The sequence below is a fragment of the Myotis davidii genome, unplaced genomic scaffold (assembly GCF_000327345.1).
Source record: "Myotis davidii unplaced genomic scaffold, ASM32734v1 scaffold794, whole genome shotgun sequence".
Classification (NCBI taxonomy): domain Eukaryota; kingdom Metazoa; phylum Chordata; class Mammalia; order Chiroptera; family Vespertilionidae; genus Myotis; species Myotis davidii.
Genome location: NW_006285246.1, coordinates 299,791 through 318,455, shown reverse-complemented (window position 1 = coordinate 318,455; position 18,665 = coordinate 299,791). Strand labels below are relative to the sequence as shown.

The window sequence follows — 18,665 nt, the reverse complement described above, 5'->3', positions numbered from 1 at the left end:
GCTGGGCTGAGGGACGCACCCTTCCCCCCCGCCCCCCAAGTGCCCAAATTTTGTGCACCGGGCCTCTAGTATATAATAAAAGCCTAATATGCTAAGTGTCTGATTGTCCGATAGGCCATTCAACCAATCAAAGCATAATATGCTAATGATATGCTAAGGCCCCTCAATGGCTCGCTATGACATGCACTGACCACAAGGGGGCAGACAGTCAACCAGCTGACCAGTTGCTAAGATGTGCACTGACCACCAGGGGGCAGACAGTCAACTGGTCGACCAGTGGCTATGACATGCACTGACCACCAGGAGGAAGACGCTCTGAACAGTAGGTGAGCTTGCTCCTGCGTCCGTCTGATCGGGACTGAGCGAGACAGGCCGGACATGCCCTGGAGCCCTCCTGTGGTCCATCCCCAGCTGGCCAACCTCCTGCATCTCTCCCCAGCTCCAATCGTGCACTAGTGGGGTCCCTTGGTCTGGCCTGCTCCCTCTCGCAATCCAGGACCCCTCGGGGGATGTCATAGAGCCAGTTTCGGCCCGATCTCACAGGCCAGGCCTAGGGACTCCACTGGTTCATGAGTTCATGCACCAAGTCTCTAGTTAGTAATAAAGCTGGGTAGAATAAAGCATGGGTTAGTAATAAACCCATGTTCAGACTTTGAGAGCACACTGTTCATTTTAATTTTTAAAATTATCTTATTTGGGCATATGATATGAATTTGTTTTGGTAGAAAATTCACTTTCTCATTTTATTTTGTATAGGTTAATATAATGTTACTGCTTTTTTACTGCTGACCTATCACTGAGGTGCTCAAAAAATGCAAGGTGAATAGCAGAAAGAATTTAAGGTTTAGATAACTCAAATAACTGTAAACTTGCCTCACTGGGTTATATTGATATTTAAATGATAGATATATTTAAAGTGCTTCTTTACACTAAGAAGTCAGCAAATCAAGGTATTATAATCAAATATTGGTTAGTTATATCATGGTTTAATTTCTAATTTAGGCATATAGAGCAGAAGTCAGCAAATATTCTGTAAAGGGCGACATGTGGTTTCTAGTGCAGTCTTTAAAAAAATTACTTATTTTTTTTTTTGTAGAACTCCTTTAAAAAGTAAAAGCAGTCTTTGCTTATACAGGCTGTACGAAAACAGGTGGTGGGCCATATTTAGCCCATGAGCTGCAGTTTGTCAACCCTGATCTAGAGAAGTAATTCCTCTGTTGGGATTACCAGAATCTCAGCACTTTAGCTTGTGAGAAGTACTTTATGAGATAAAGGGGAAGATATAAATTAATGGAAAAGAGTAAAGAAGTGACTATGGATTTGGGGAGAGAACCTTAAGATACTGCCTTTTTGATAAATAAAGCATAAGTTTATCTTCCTTTTTATAATGTTTAAATTTAGGTATGAAGCCTATTCATGCTCCAGACAAACAGCTGCTTATAGTGGCAAATGCCCACATGCATTGGGACCCAGAGTATTCTGATGTGAAACTCATCCAGACCATGATGTTTGTCTCAGAGGTTAAAAACATTCTGGAGAAAGCCTCTAGTAGGCCTGGCAGCCCAACAGCAGATCCTAATTCCATCCCGCTGGTGCTATGTGCAGATCTGAACTCATTGCCAGATTCAGGTATTTATAGCATCATTTCCGATTGCTTTCAGTTTTGCTTTTACTTCTACTTGAAAGGACAGCTAGGTCTTAACTTTTGAGTAGAGAATTTCTCTTCTAAATTTGGGAGTGTATCAGTAAGAATCCTGTGGATGGGACATGGGGTAAATGATATTGTTTATTCCTTCTTTATTTTACCAGGTGTTGTGGAATATTTAAGCAACGGAGGAGTAGCTGACAACCATAAAGACTTCAAGGAACTAAGATACAACGAGTGTCTCATGAACTTCAGCTGCAATGGAAAGAATGGAAGCTCAGAAGGGAGAATCACACATGGCTTCCAATTGAAGAGCGCCTATGAAAATAACTTGATGCCTTACACCAATTACACCTTTGATTTCAAAGTGAGTGGTTGGTCTGGGCTGCTGTAGAAGTTATTTTAAATATAAACATGACAAGAAAGGTTTATATTGTGCTTAATTGCATAATCTTCAGGAATTTTTAGATTCCCAGAATGTCTTGGCTAAGTATGCACTTAATGTAAAAGAGGTTTGTTAGGTTTTGTGATTGTTATTCTTTTTTTTTCTTTTTTTTTTTGTGTGTGTGATTGTTATTCTGGACTTGAGAATTCTTTTTAAATCCTTATTTGTTCAAATTTCAAATAATATTTGGTAACAGAAAAAACTACTAAAATGCTTATTATGTGCCAGGCACTGGAAGCACTTATGTTTATTAGTATAGTTAAACTTCACCTGTCCATACCATCCCTAACTTTCAGTAATGACCCAAATGATATGCAATCTGATATAGCTAAATTCACCTTGAATGAATTTATATAGTATTCTCTCAAAATTTTCTTAGTACTTTTCATTGATATTTATCTTTTAAGCATTTAGGTTTCTTTAGGAGATGGTTGTACTTAGGATCTGTTTTATAGTACATCCATGTAGTCACACTAAAATATTCTCAGGCAGTGGAACACTCCAGCCTAATAATAGGAAAGATATTTCCATAGAGGGCCCATTGTGAAAGACCAGTTGTTCTTTAGAAAGATTGCCTGTAGTGGTTTTCTGTAGTAAATCCTTCTCCCTTTGCTAATTTTCTGATCACTCTGTCTGCATATAGCTCCTTTATTTGTACCTCTGTTTGATTTTTTAGCATTTCAGGCATCTATCTTAAAATCTTATACTGTCCTGAAAACACACACAGATGTTAGAAAGTGGTTTGATATAAGAAGCCTAGGGGGAATTTAATAAAATACTAAAGCAAATTTATGAAATGGGCTTTTAAATCTCCAATAACCTTTTTCCATTTTCAGTGCTATTACCCCTTTCTAAGAAACAAGCAGTAGGAAAACAAAAGGAAATTAATGTACTGATGTTATTAGTCTGCTTTTGTAATCATGAAGTGGAAAAAATTGTTTAGAAGTTGAATCTGATTTTTAGTGTTTTTGCTCTTAGAGTAGGTAATAATATCCAGTGATGGTTGGTTTTGTTCAAATCACTCATATGCAGTGATGTGCTAGTAAATATTTAATAGCTAGTTTTCCGGGGAAACGAAGCCCTAATCTGTAGTGTTTGCTGATTTCTGTGATATGAGTACTCCCGTTGTAAGTAGATTTCAAACTCCCAATATACTATCATTGAACACAGAGTTGGGATGAAGTGCTAAGAAACAGGGACTAGCCAGCTGTAACACACTATTACTCTTGTGTAAGTTTGGAGGAAAACCTCCAGGTTTAATGATACACAGTTTACTATAGATTAATTTCTATTTTTGTGACTGTAGTGATATATACTAAACACACATACACAGACACAGATTGTGATACATCTCTGCCAGCACAGTCCTAGTAAACCTAAAATAAAGTTCCCCAAAGTAAGTGCTACTAGTTCTACAACTTGTTGTTTTGGTATTTGTTTAGGTAAAAAGACCAATCATTTCTATCTCCTCTAGGTTTCCATAAAGGTTACTTGTGCCTTGTTCATAAAGTTAAAATTAGAGAAACAAAATTTGAGATATTATTTATCTTCCTCAGTCATCTGAATTATTTTTAAATCCTTTGTTGATGTCTTTCAAAAGATCTTACATATGTTTTAAATAAAAAATGTTATTGAACCATTTACATTGCCCAAGTAAGTATAGTTAAAGAACCAAGAGTACATGGCTCAGAGAGTGTTTGCTGTTTGGATATGTAGGATAGGATGAGAAAGAAGGAGAGCTATAAAAATCTGTGGGAATAATTAGTTCTATACCAATATTGAAAGCAATTAGTAAAAACAGGTAGGTAATGGCAAATATTAAAATGTCCTGTGATTAGCATTAAATAACACATCCAAATGCAGTGTCCAACCATTGCATCAGTGGAGTGTTAGGTTTTGTTTACTTGATTTAGCATTTGTTTACTTTCTCAGTCCCTTGAGTAGGTTAGAAATGTAGAAAAGTCGTACTTAGAACTCAGATTCATTTAATATAGAACTGACTTGAAAGGGTAAACTGTCAGGAGTATTACTTTTAGACCAGGCATCTTAGTGTGTTTGGGCTGCTATAACAGAATACCATAGGCCAGCGGTTCTCAACCTGTGGGTCGCGACCCCTTTGGCGGTCGAACGACCCTTTCACAGGGGTCGCCTAAGACCATCCTGCATATCAGATATTTACATTACGATTCATAACAGTAGCAACATTACAGTTATGAAGTAGCAACGGAAATAATTTTATGGTTGGGTCACAACATGAGGAACTGTATTTAAAGGGCCAGAAGGTTGAGAACCACTGCCATAGACTGTTTGTCTTATACAAGAACAAATTTATTTCTCAGAGTTTTGGAGGCTAGAAGTATAATATCAGAGTGCCACATGGTCAGGTTCTGATAAAGACCCTCTTCTGAATTGCAGATAGCTGTATCTTAGATCCTCACATGGCGGAGAGGGCAAGAATGTTCTCTGGGGTCTCTTATAGAGCACTAATCCCATTCATAAGGGTTCCTTCTTCATAACCTAATCACTTCCCAAAGTCCCACCTCCTAAAACCATCACATTAGGCATTAGGATTTTAACATATGAATTTTGGGGGTATCAAATCATTTAGTGCATAAGTTGAACAAACAGCTTAATTCATAATTTCTTTTGCTGCTCTTCCCACCCTAAATCTAAGGGCATGCCTGAACTATTTAATGAAAAGAAAGATAGTTTTCCTATGTCAAGTGTTAAATTATGAAATATCTCTATGTATAAAGAGCCAGGGCCATTGCAACCAAACAGACGACCAAACAGGCTGAGTGGGGCGACAGGGCCGCCAGGGGAGTTATGAGAGACGACCAAACGACTGAACAGCAGGCTGTGTGGGGTGACCAGGCCGGCAGGGGGCGCAGTTGGCAGCAACCAAGCTGGCAGGGGGCGCAGTGAGGGGCAACCAGGCCGGCTGGGGGGGCAGTGAGGGGCGACCATGCTTGTGGGGAGTGCATTTAGGGGCAACCAGGCCGGGGCAGGGGGCCATTGGGGGTGACCAGGTTGGTGTGGGCGCGGGGGAGTTGGGGGCAACCAGGCCAGCAGGCAGAGGCAGTTAGGGGTAATCAGGCAGGTAGGCAGGTGAGCAGTTAGGAGCCAGAGGTCCCGGATTGTGAGGGGAAGTCCAACTGCTGGTTTAGGCCCGATCCCAGGGACAGTTGGACATCCCCCGAGGGGTCCCAGATTAGAGAGGGTGCAGGCTGGGCTAAAGGGAGTCCCCTCCCCCATCCCTCCCCCTTCCCGTGCATGAATTTCGTGCCCTGGGCCTCTAGTATGGTATATAATTTTCTCACTTTTTTTTTTTATAAAACAAAGCTTAGCATTGTTCTAGCTCATAAGCTTTTTATTGTTTTTACTTTTTTCTCTAATACAACTCTACAGACATAATATAGTCCTTATTAATATAAAAGTTACTTTTCTATAGTATAGTCTTTTATAAAAAGAAATAGTTTGAATCAAAAAATGTTAAGAATTATTCCTTTGTGAATATGAAACAATGGATAAATGTATGTGGATATGTACAAATATTTGGGCAGATTCACAGACAGGACCTTGCTAAGTGTTTTGATAAGAGCTTTTACTCCAATTTTTCAAACTCAGAGAATAGTTACAAATGATGCCTCCAATTAAATACATCTTATTTCACTTTGGGTGGTGGGCACACAGCACAATATACAGATCTTGTAACATAGAAATCCACATCTAAAACCTATATGATCCTATTAACTCGGGTCAGCCCTGTACTAGTAGATTTCATAAAAACATTAAGTAATTTGGAAAAAAAAATTCATCTTACTTTCTGTAATGTCTACCATTTTTCTCTGAGTTTGCAAAGGATTCTAACTAGCAGCTGATGTGCATAATGACAGTCTAACAAAGTGATAGAATATAAAAGGTTTTATCTGACATAAGTAATTGAGAATATTTTAAAAAGGGTAGTCTCATAAAGAAAAGTAAGACCATTCTGACCCTTGTTAAGCTTTTTTCTAAAATGTTACTGCAAAAGTAAGCATTAACCAAATGAAGGGATAATTCTTTGTACTAATATCATTTGACTGTTTGGACTTAGAGTTATTAGTGGCTCATGGATTCAAGTAGGTTTCTTTATTTGTGGTAAAGTAAGGTTAAGGAACGGTTTTGTTATTTTGGTCTTGGTCATGTCAAAATTAGCAAACTAAGGTAATTGTTTCTAGAATTTTATAATAAAAAATCATATATATTTTATTAAGAGTTCTTTTTCTTTTTGGGGGGGTAAAGTATCCTATTACACTGTGATACCATATAAAATATAAGCTGAAAGTCATTATTTATAGTATTTGTAAATAAGTAATTCCAAGTCTGGAGATATTTCTCCATGCTTGGGCTCAGGCTCTCTTAATGTGGGTAGGTAGAAAATTTGTCTTTACTCTTGCATACACAACCTGGGGCAGTAAGAGCACAATAGTTCTTTTTATTATTATTGTTTAAAGTATTACATATGCCTCCTTTTTCCCCGATTGATCCCTCCCCCCAGCCACTCGGACCTCCCAGGACAAGCCCCCACCAGTGCCTCAGTGTTTTTGTTCATTGGTTATGCTAATATGCATGCATACAAGTCCTTTCATTGATCTCTAACCCCCTCCTCCTCCCCTGTCTTCTCTCTGAGGTTGGAAGGTCTGTTCAGTGTTACCTTGTCTCTGGATCTATTTTTGTTCATCAGCTTATGTTGTTCATTATATCCCACATATGAGTGAGATCATGTGATATTTATCTTTCTCCAATTGGCTTATTTCACTTAGCATAATGCTCTCCAGTTCCATCCATGCTATTGCAAATGGTAAAAATTCCTTCTTTTTTATAGCAGCATAGTATTCCATTGTGTAGATGTACCACAGGTTTTTAATCCACTCATCTGCTGATGGGCACTTAGGCTGTTTCCAGATCTTAGCTATGGTAAATTGTGCTGCTATGAACATAGGGGTGCATATATCCTTTCTGATTGGTGTTTCTGGTTTCTTGGGATATAATCCTAGAAGTGGGATTACTGGGTCAAATGGGAGTTCCATTTTTAACTTTTGTAAGAAACTCCATACTCTTTTCCACAGTGGCTGCACCAGTCTGCATTCCTACCAGCAGTGCACGAGGGTTCCTTTTTCTCCACATCCTCACCAGCACTTGTCATTTGTTGATGGTAGCCATTCTGACAGGTGTGAGATGGTACCTCATTATTGTCGTTTTGATTTGCATCTCTCGGATGATTAGTGACATAGAGCATGTTTTCATATGTCTCTCAGCTTTCTGTATTTCCTCTTTTGAAAAGTGTCTGTTTAGGTCCTTTGCCCATTTTTTGATTGGATTGTTTATCTTCCTTTTGTTAAGTTGTATGAGTTCCCTGTAAATGTTGGAGATTAAATCCTTATCAGTGGTAACATTGGCAAATATGTTCTCCCATGCAGTGGGCTTTCTTGTTGTTTTGTTGATGGTTTCTTTTGCTGTGCAGAAGCTTTTCATTGTCATGTAGTCCCATTTGTTTATTTTCTCCTTAGTCTCTCTTGCCCTAGGATTTGTGTCTGAAAAGATACTGCTACGACATGTGCCTGCAATTTTGCTGCCTTTGGAGTCTTGTAGGGTTTTTATGGTTTCCCGTCTTACATTTAAGTCCTTTAGCCATTTTGAGTTTGGGTATGGTGTTAAGTTGGTGATCTAGTTTCATTTTTTTTTTTTTTTTGCATGTATCTGACCAAATTTCCCAGCACCATTTTTTAAAGAGACTGTTTTGGCTCCATTGTATGCTCTTGCCTCCTTTGTCAAATATTAATTGAGTGTAATGGCTTGGGTCAATTTCTGGGTCCTCTATTCTGTTCCATTGGTCTATATGTCTGTTCTTGTGCTAGTACCAGGCAGTTTTGAGAACCGTGGCTTGGTAATATAGTTTAATGTCTGGTATTGTGATCCCTCCAACTTTGTTCTTTATTCTCAGGACAGCTGTGGCTATTCGGGGTCTTTTTTTATATTAGATGAATTTTTGGAGAGTTTGTTCTAGATCTTTGAAATATGCCATTGGTATTTTAGTTGGTATTGCATTTAATCTGTAGATTGCTTTAGGTAGTATGGACATTTTAATGATGTTGATTCTACCAATCCATAAACATGGGATGTTCTTCCATTTGTTTATGTCTTCCTCTATCTCTTTTTTCAATGTCCTGTAGTTTTCCTAGTACAGGTCTTTTATGTCCTTGGTTAAGTTTATTCCTAGGTATCTTATTTTTTTTGGTGCAATGGTAAATGGGGTGCCAAATTCATTTATTAAAGCTAGCGGTTTTTTGATGGAGACATTAGGGTTTTCTATGTACAATATCATGTCATCTGTGAATAAGGAGTGTTTTACTTTCTTTTCCAATGGATGCCTTTTATTTCTTCTTCTTGTCTGATCACTGTGGCTAGGACTTAAAGTACTGTTGAATAAGAGTGGTGAGAGTGGGCTTCCCTATCTTGTTCCTGTTCTTAGGGGAAATGGTTTTAGGTTTTTCCCATTCAGTAAGATGTTGGCTGTAGGTTTGTCATGTAAGGCTTTTATTTATGTTGAGGTATGATCCCTGTATTCCCTCTTTGCTGAGAGTTTTTATCAAGAAGGGGTGTTGGATTTTGTTAAATGCTTGTTCTGCATTGATTGATATAATAATGTGATTTTTGTCTTTCAATTTGTTTATGTAATGTACATTTATTGATTGTGGATATTGTACCATCCTTGCATTCCCAGAATAAATCCCACTTGATCATGGTGTATGATCTTTCTGATGTAATTGTGGATCTGATTTGCTAGAATTTTGTTGAGGATTTTAGCATCTATTGGTCATCAAGGATATTGGCCTGTAATTCTTTTTCTTTGTGGCGTCTTTATCTGGTTTTGGAATTAGGGTAATACTGGCTTCATAGAAAGAGCCTGGAAGTGAAGAGCACAACAGTTTTGAAACTTACTGATCAGACACATTCTGAGAAACACTACTAATCCTATATAATAAAAGGCTAATATGCAAATTGTCCCCTCAACCAGGAGTTCAACCAGTGGGCAGGGCTGACTGGCCAACTGCCTGTGGCCCTCCTCCGGGCCAGCCGGGTCCCACCTGTGCATGAATTCATGCACTGGGCCTCTAGTAGTACATATGGTCCCTGCTGAATATTTTTTGCTAAGGTATTGTTAGGCAGGAAGGAATCCAGAATTTAGAGTATACCAGAAATTGTGAAAATGAATATTCTAAACTAAAGAACCAGTTAGAGCACTTAACTGCATGAAATATTTTGTATGTATGTCCAAATAGGGAAAAGCTGAACTAGGATTAGCAAACCTGAAAACATGCTTTCCTATGGCTTCTTTCAGATGTGTTTGGATATTTTGATATGCTGCAAATAATTGAAAATAATTCCAGTTATCATTAAAGGAATTAATTTGAGTGATACCTTTTCATTAATGATATAAGCATTTTATATAAAGCTCCTTATTTTCTACTTATTGTAGTTATTAGAATTATTGCAATTTCCATAATGCTTATACTGATATTTTAGATTTTACTAACCTAAGCAAGCAAATTCTAAAATTGTGTCTAAACATAATTTGGTGTGCTTAGCTCCTCAGTTTGCTTATCATTTATACACAAGTGTAAGACTTTATTTCAGTAGGGTACTATGTTTCCCTATTGTGCCACTTTCATTTCATGTAATAACCCATTGAAGACTTGAGCCTTATTTTACCCATTGTCAAGACAACCAGACATACAGGTCACTCAGGTATTTGGCTTTTGCAAATTATGGATTGTTGTTATATATATTAAGTTTTTCTTTTTTCTAATCATATGTTTTTCTCTTTCCCCCCCCCAACTTTTAATCTCTTTTCAGGGAGTAATTGACTACATTTTCTATTCCAAGACTCATATGAACGTGCTTGGTGTCCTGGGGCCTTTAGATCCTCAATGGCTGGTTGAGAACAACATCACTGGGTGTCCACACCCACACATCCCTTCAGACCACTTCTCACTGTTAACACAACTTGAACTCCACCCTCCACTCCTGCCTCTTGTCAATGGTGTTCACTTGCCTAATCGGAGGTAGTGGAGTACTGCCCCGCAAAGACGGGGATCTATTGCTATGGACCTGTACAGTTGTAAATCAAAGTATATAGGAGTGAAGTATGGCCATCCTTAAGCTGCTTCTTCAGGTTCCTTTCATTATGTGTTTGCTATAAGATTTTGTACATTTTTGTGCATATTGGCATCATTTGGCACTAGAGCTGGAACCAAAGTATTATTCTTTCCAAATTTTTAATTTGTAACATGTTTTTAAAATTGACCTTCTTCATATTATATTGAGTCAGCATTCGTAATTGATAAATCACTAATTTGAGGCCCAGCAACAGTGTATTTGTTTTTCTAAAACAAATACTTTCCTTTAAACTATTTCAAATGAGCCAACCATTTTTGTAAAAGGCAAATTTTAAAAACAATATAAGATTTTAAACTTAATGGTATGCCTTGCAGGGAAAACCTTTTTCCATTATAACAAGCTGATTTTTGGCTCCCAAAGTCATTTGCACATTAACAAAGCATTTACATTTACTAGATCTGTACATAAACTATGATATAGCCTCTAGCCATAAGAAAAATTGAGAAATTAAAGATGGTTGCACAATATGCTTTCAAAATCAAACAGTTAACTGCATGACAGTTTGTTGGGCAAACATTTTTTAGTTTGTTTTGTGTGGGGGTTTTTTGAGGAATCACTCTGAATTTTGTTACCCTTTTAGTTATTGGAAGTATTAATTTTAGCCCGACTCTCCAGTTTATTTATAGGGAAACAGCAGATAATTTTTACTGCCACACATTTTGAAAATAGAATTTTTGGTATTTCTAGGAAGCCCACAAAATTAGTGTCTAGTATTTTCCATTATTCTCATCTACCCTTTTCTGCCTGGTTGTGCTGGAAAAAAATGTATTATATGGTATAAGTCATTTTTGCTGGTATAGTAAAAAATAACTACTGAATGAAATGGCCCTGATCAAAGTTTTAGAAGGGGAAAGCTGTCCAAGTATTTAATGTGTTTCCCAAAGTAGGTCAAGTGGCTATTGGTTTTGGCTTTTGGGGGCAACAATAGAAAGAATTTGGGAGAGAAAGAGACAGGGAGTAGTTGAAAACCTTGGATCATTTTTCCTGACTCTAGTTGCCAAATGGCCATTACATGCTTTAAATCTTTGTTTCTATTGTCTGTCAGGGTTGAATTAAGAAGCTACTGGTTTATTCCCAACTGTTGATGTTCTTTAGATATGTTGGAATCCTTTTTTTGCCCATAAGGGGCCAGTTGAAAATCTGTGACTCAAGAGGCAGTGAAGATAATATCATTTTCTGGGGGGGAAATTGGTTGGCTACTTGATGTTAATTATGGCACAGTAACAGGAAAAGGTTGTGTCTGTGTTTTTAAGTTTTTCTTTATTCTGCTTTTTTGCTGCTATAAAAGTTTTCTGAATTTATATTTTAAACTTTTCATGCACTTTACTGTTTCTAGTCTCAAAATGTGATATTTTTAATAAACAAGAAATTTTCCATTATGTGAATGAAATTTTAAAATAAAATAGCCTATATTTGTGTCTCACTAATATATAAAGTACAAGTCAAATTTAAATTATTTAATTAGTTTTAAATGTATACAATTAGTCTCCTCTTTCAAACCTGACATCTTAGGCTGTTTTATTAGTCTTAAATAATGCTTTTCCTTTGGTTATTTCATACTAATTTCTTCCATAGTAAATCAGGCTATATAATATAATATTTCCCTGAAGGGTAATTTTAATGGGATGAGGGTGGTGGGATGATGTGATACCACATATGGGATTGCATCAGAAGGTTTCTGTAAAGCCTAAACTCCCTTTTAAAAGTGCCTAGTGATGAGGCATTGTTTGTCATCTATTAAAATTGGAATGTCATTGTAGTTGAGTGAAGTTTGATGTAAATAAAATATTCTTTTAAAAATGTTAAAATATCAGAAGAAACAAACACACAAAGAGACAACCCTTAAGATGACAGATTTTCCTCAATGTGCAGGTATCCCTTCTTATATACCTCAAGCATTCAACATCTAGCCATGCAAATTGATTACCTGAAGTATAGTACTGGAAAGTAGAATAGCATGAAAAACTTAATTTTGTGGACATTACCTTTTTTTGTAATCAGCTACTGTATGTGTTATTTTAAACCTTTTGTTTTGGGTGGATTTTCTGCTCTGGAGGTATATGCACTTAACAAAACATTTTCCTCCTTTCATATACGCATGTTAATTAGCAATGTGAGCAATATTTCCTACCATACTTCACTCCCAATATTTTTTGAGATGTTTGTATAAAATGGAATTTAAAAGTTCACTTATGATTGTATATGAACCACAGAGGAGCCCATTTATTAATAAAAACTTTTTTAATAGTTAAATGTAGAGAGAAAATAAAATTTGGGAAACATTGTAAACAGCTTAAGTTTATTTTGTGTATGATCGAGGCACTCTGTTGCAGGAAGGTGTGTAATTGGGTTCTCTCTGCTTCCAAATGCACTCTTTCAGACCATTCATTATCCTGTGTATTTTTAATGTGGTTTTAATAAATGTTGGTAGTTGCTTTGTTGAAGTAGGTAACTGTGTTATGTTTTGGGTGGCACACTTACTTGGGGCATGGTGACCCAAATTTCATGTGCACGGTTTCCCTTCAGCCCACTGCCCAACCTTCACATACCCTTCACCCTCTGTTACCTTTGTAAAAGGAGTGGTATTTGTTTGAGCTGCCAATTCAGATGATCAGAAATGCTGCTCTCCTCAGTATTGTCTTGTTAAAACCCATGCCATTTGGAACTTTGGCAGTGACAAGCCAAAATAGGAAGAGGTGAATGACATATGGTATATATTCAATGAGAATAAACTATTTATGCTCATATGCTTTCTAGTTCTTAGAATAAGTTAATAAGCTTTATGCCATTGAGCTGCTGCATATTTTAACTGAAGATAAAGGAAAATTTGGGCATTTTTAGATTGTGCTAATGTGTTTTTTTAACTTAAATGATTTCTGGTATTTATCTAAGAACTGGAGTGTTCTTTAAATTTATTAAAACAGTGTTGTTTGAGGAAAGAAAAACTACACTGTTTGCCGTTACAGCAGCCATGCAAGTGCATGTGAAGTCACCCACTTTCTCAGGCATCAGTATCCGCCTCATAGCTTTACACATCGTGATGGGGAATATCGCAGCATCCTCAGGACTGACATCTGGGAAAGGCTCAAGTCCACTTACTGCTCCTTGCTTGTTGACTTTGTTTTAAAATATTGTGCCTGGTGTCAACTTTTAAGCAACAGCACTGCCTAAAAGCAAGCAGAGAACAGAATCCCAGCACCATTCTATAGGCAATTTTTTAGAATTCAGATATAGTAAGTCTGTTCAAAATTTATGATGTTTTATGTAAAAAGAATTTTGTACAATGTAGCCGAATGTTTTTGTTTTTCATTTCCTTGATGTAAGGCGTGTGAACGATTGTTTGAATTATCACATGTTAAAGTCAGGTATGGCACAATGGGTTCTGAGACCAGCTTTTCCCCTCCCATTTGCCTTGTTCCAAATTCTTTGTTTTCAAATTACTTTTCTGGTATTCATAGGCAAATATTTAATTTTGCTAATAAGCATCCTGTGTGAATGTATTAAAGAAGCCACTGTGTTTTAGTGTTGTAGTTTGCAGAAATATAAAGCTTCATTTCTAATTTGTCCCTTTTCTTTGGTGTCTTAAAGTTATATATTAAATGCCAGAGAAGCAAGGAGAAAGTTGAGCAATATTTGAGGCTTGTATCACTTGATTCCATGGTGGGTTCTATTAGAATTGAGGATGTGGCACATTAAAACTGGAACATGGGCAAATGGATTGTGATCCGTTTAAAAATTGTATCTCCTAAGTATAGTTAAATGGGTGAAAATTTAAGTTTGTTGAATTTCTAAGTTTCTAAAAATCACTAATGCCATCTATACTTTCAAATCAAATAGCAGGGCATAAAGAAAGCACAAGAAAAAAATAGGTCAAATGTGTTCGATACAACCAGAGACATACGGTTCATCATTTCTAATTCAAGGCTAGATGTTCTAGCAGTAAAAATCAGCTGTGTCCCAATACTTACTTGTTTCTAAGGTCTTCTATTCCGAGTTTCTGAGGGATTTTAATAGCTTTGTAAAACATATTGACTAATTAGTAGCTTCAGTCCCAGAAAACATCATTAGTTTCTGATACCTTTGGCAGGCCATAAAAATAATGGTTTCTAGCAAGCGAAGACTTTATGGCACGTTTTCAAAATAGCATTCATCCATGATTATATTTTGACAGAAATGTGAATTTTCACATTTGTAAGGCAGTCTCTTTCCCACTTACCCTCCTCTTAAAAAAAAAAAAATCACCTTTCTAAATGTGTGTAAAAGATTTGTTTAACCTTTCCTTTTGAATTGTATCATTTTTGTAGAGCCCTGAATTATAGGTAGACAAATTAACTAGGGAAATTAGAATATTTTTCTAAGCCAAGAACTTCAGCTAAAGTTTTGAAATTGTACACAGAAGAGAAATTTTATACTATGGTTGCTTTTGGGTGATTTAAAATTTTTAATAGCATTATGATCACCAAATTTGAATTCAAGCATAAGTAAATTAGCACATCTATACCTTGGCCTATTTACCAAAGTTGTACTCTGTTGAAGAACAGGATGCCAAGAGCATCTTTCATTTTACAGAATATGTAAATCTTTATTGTGTAAGTATCACCTTAAAGCTTAAGGGTAAAGAGAAAACACTTATACCTATACCGCAGGGTGTTCTGAATAAGATCCACAGAAAGAAAGGGGGAAAAAATTCAAACATTTCTTTTTAAGAAGGTGGTAAGGGGGTGCATGCATGTTTCTTGTTTTAACCAAATTCCCTCTTTATGTAAGTTTCTCTGTTAAATCACAGGTCCTACAGCCAGAAATAAGGAGACACCAGGAAAAGCAAGCTTTATTAACCTAGTTAGTAATTTCTTTTGCATAAGTTTGGTTAGGCTTGGGTTATTCTTGGAACCAAAGGAAAACAAGCATGTTGAGATTTTATTCAACAAAGATTATGCTATTGAAGCAATGGAAGTTTTTAAGTAAAATAGTGTTTACTTTCAAGACATATGAAATAAGGACATTTCTGCCTATTAAATGTTAATTTTTATGGAACATAAGTATAAATTCAGCATTATATTGAAATTAGAAATTGTGTCATCAGAAATAAATCACATTACGAAAAGGATATGCAAATGCCAAGTGATATGATTCATTTGGTGTTGGTACATTCAGCTTTCAGAAACTCAGAAGGCATAGTTTAGTTACTTTTCTTATAACAATCTCCCTGAATTTAGATAATTTCCCTGTTGGTATGTCTGTTACTTTTAACTCTGAAGCATAAGAAGTGGTCCTTTCTTGCTCATTTCAGTTTTGTGTTAATTTCTAATTACTGGTATATGACTGTTTTCTTTCAAGCTATCAATGGTTATATGTACCACATTTGTTTAATTAACTCACAGGATTGGCTCAGCGCTCATGTGTCAGATAATGGCTTTGCTTCTTACTGAATAGGCTTAGTTTCCTGCTACTTGTTTCAGTCTTGATGCAGTAAGTGATACAATAGTCTGGGTGTGTATGCAGAAATTGTATTGTCCTTTCTCTGCTTAACTTGCTAAAAATATATTCCCTTACCTGTAAAATTCCTGAGCGGTGCTCTGCCAACTTTTGGAGGAGGCTTTGGATGGCTGTGTTGCTGCACACTGGATCTGAAATTATTGTGTCGTGTGTGGCAAATTTCTTAAACACCAGCAGCACTGAGAAGTGCACTATGGGCATTCGTACAGTTGTCCAAATGCAAGCAATTCTTTCATCTAGGAGAAGCTGAGCACTTGGAATATTTTGAGGAAGATGAACATTTCAATTTTGCTTTTATCTCTAGTGGGGTGGTATGAACGGAGTCTGTTTAAGAGAAAGAGTGAGTATGTACGTTTTCTCTCTGAAAGGACCAGGTGTTGGTCAAATTCACCATGGATTAATTTGTATCTTCTATTGTGATTTCTTTTGACTATAAAACAAGTGCCAACTCATTGTCCATGAGATGACCTCTTTGACTCAGTTTACCATTTGAATTGGGAAGGGTTCATTTATTTTCGTACTTGGCATTAAATTGATTGTTTTGCATACATTTGATTCATTCTGTGGCCTATAAAGTGTTTTCGTAACTAAATTAATGGTTGAAAGCAAAGCACATGAGTTTAAAACTGAGCAAATTGTTTTGGTATTTTTTCCCCCTGAATACTTGGTAGTTTCTATTGATATTATTCCAAAACAAATCTGTTTTTGCGTTGTGTATTTATTTTGCTTTTGTCCAAAAAAAAAAAAAAAAAAAAAAAGTCTAGCACTAAATCAATTTGTAATTGTATTCTAACCAGTTTAAAAACCTCAGCTTTTCTTTTCCTAAAATTAGATTTAATGAAGTGCCATATAATCGTAGCTTACTAGTGTTTAATGTTTAATAGATTGGTTCTGTAGTGTTCTAATCATTTAACACTGTCATCCCTGGAGAAAGTGGTTCTACTCTTACTGAACACATTCTCCTTGACAAAATCACCAGCTGATTTATTTTTCTATTTATTACAGTTAAACAGTTGATGAGGTCTGAATCTTGACCAAGCTGCTCAGCTGAGATGTTTTTCACAATAGGCACTGTACAAAATGTGTGTGCAAAAAGACACAGTTGGGTGGTAGTATTTTTTCATTAATGTGAACATTGACTAAACAAAGCAGTCCTGCCTTTTAAATCCGTGGCAGCTCAGAAGGGAGGTGCTTAAGAACCTTAACTATTATGTCAGATGACAAAATACTTTTTTCCATTTTGGAGATTGGGTACTGCTCACACATGATGTATAGGGCTAAATATATGCTTGTTTCCTTGCACCTGTGTACTTCCCTTCTCTCCCTCACTTTTCTTTCCCTGTAGGCAATAAATGGCCATTTTGCAACTGCATACCTTTGTCTTGGTTTTTTACAACTTACGTGTGCAGTGTAAGTGTCTGCATTCAGGTCAGTACATCTCTTACAAAGTGAATTAGGGAGAGCCAAGGTAATTCAGGCAAAAAAAATTACAAATTCCTGATACATTTGTTTCTGGTGGAAACTACGTTACTACTCAAGCACTATTTTGTTTAGAATAGGTTCAGAAGTCAGTCATAGTTATGAGACTCACTTTGGCTGAAGAAATCTGAGTAGAAGGGCATGTGTCACTTCTGAGTGGGGCTTTAAGAGCCAGTGTGCGATTTGCCATATTCCCTTTCCTTGCCACAGTGATCATACAAACATGGGGAGATCAAACCTGTCATCCCAGATCCTTGAATGACTGATGAGCAGAGCTCCTATGTAGGATATGTAGTATGAGTGAGAAATGACTGCTAAATTACAGTGTCTCAATACAACGAAGGTTTGTTATTAAGGCATAATCTAGCCCATCCTGACTGCCAGACACCCTCTGACAGATCTGCTGAGTAACCAATATTCACAGGTGGACCTTCCAAGACCTAGAGTAAGTTCATTCAACAAAATATGTCTACTATATACAAGGTGTTTTGGGAGATATAAGATGGACAGGTTCCCTGTCCAAGAATTCACATTCCAAACCTATTTCTGACACAGGAGAAAATACCGAAGTGTTTAAGTCAGAGTAAAGGTTATCTTAAACCTTGGAATGTTAGGAGGGGGAAGGGTACAGTAAAGTAATCAGAAATTCTGAAAGCTATGTTTAGGGATATCTAGTTGAAAAATGATTTTAAGATAGGATATGATAAAGACCAGATTATTCTTGAAGAGAATGAAACAACTGTCCAGCTTAATAGGTGCTTAGAGAAGATAATGGTAGCTTATTTTGGAACAGATTACTAACATTGGCAAATCTCTAGCTGAAAGCTTAGTGCCTACAGATTTGTTTTTTCTACTAAGGTTTCAATGTGAGCCTGTCATGGACCCCAAGGACCCTCCCTTTACAGAGACCTTGATGTCCAACCTTTAGGAAGTTCTCCAAAAGTAGAATCATTCCCCCCTTAAGTGGATCTTGAAGGAACCAAGTTTTAGGAAGACTCCTAAGATAGGGCAGTTATGACATTCACCAAGTATCCTTGCATTTCACCATGTGACCTTGGACAAAATGCATCCTCATTGGTAAAATGGATATAAGAAACTAAATCTCATGAAATGATTCTCTCAAAAAAAAACCTGACACCAAGGGCTTGAATGCAGGTAGTTTATTTGGAGACATGATCCCATGAAAGCAGAGTATGGGAGGAAGAATAAAATTGGGAAGGAGAGAAGACCAAGTCAAGGAAACATTGAGCTGGTCATTCTGTGAGCAACAGGGGCCACAAAGCTGGCACCGACCCTCTGAGGAACAGATAGAATGTTTCACAAAGGATGGGAAAGAATTTATTTATAGGCTCCATCTCCCATGAGGGAACAGTTACC

General features: G+C 36.8%; 1 protein-coding gene across 1 annotated transcript in view; it reads left to right on the top strand.

Moving 5' to 3' along the window:
• Window positions 1–17,181, top strand: part of CNOT6L (CCR4-NOT transcription complex subunit 6-like) — a 103,895-nt gene extending 86,714 nt beyond the window's left edge. Inside the window, exons 10-12 of the mRNA XM_006755865.2 lie at window positions 1,402–1,629; window positions 1,810–2,012; window positions 9,990–17,181. Coding sequence (XP_006755928.1) covers window positions 1,402–1,629; window positions 1,810–2,012; window positions 9,990–10,202 — 644 coding nt within the window. The 3' untranslated portion in view covers window positions 10,203–17,181. The remainder of the gene's footprint in view (window positions 1–1,401; window positions 1,630–1,809; window positions 2,013–9,989) is intronic.
• The last annotated feature ends 1,484 nt before the right edge of the window (window positions 17,182–18,665 follow it).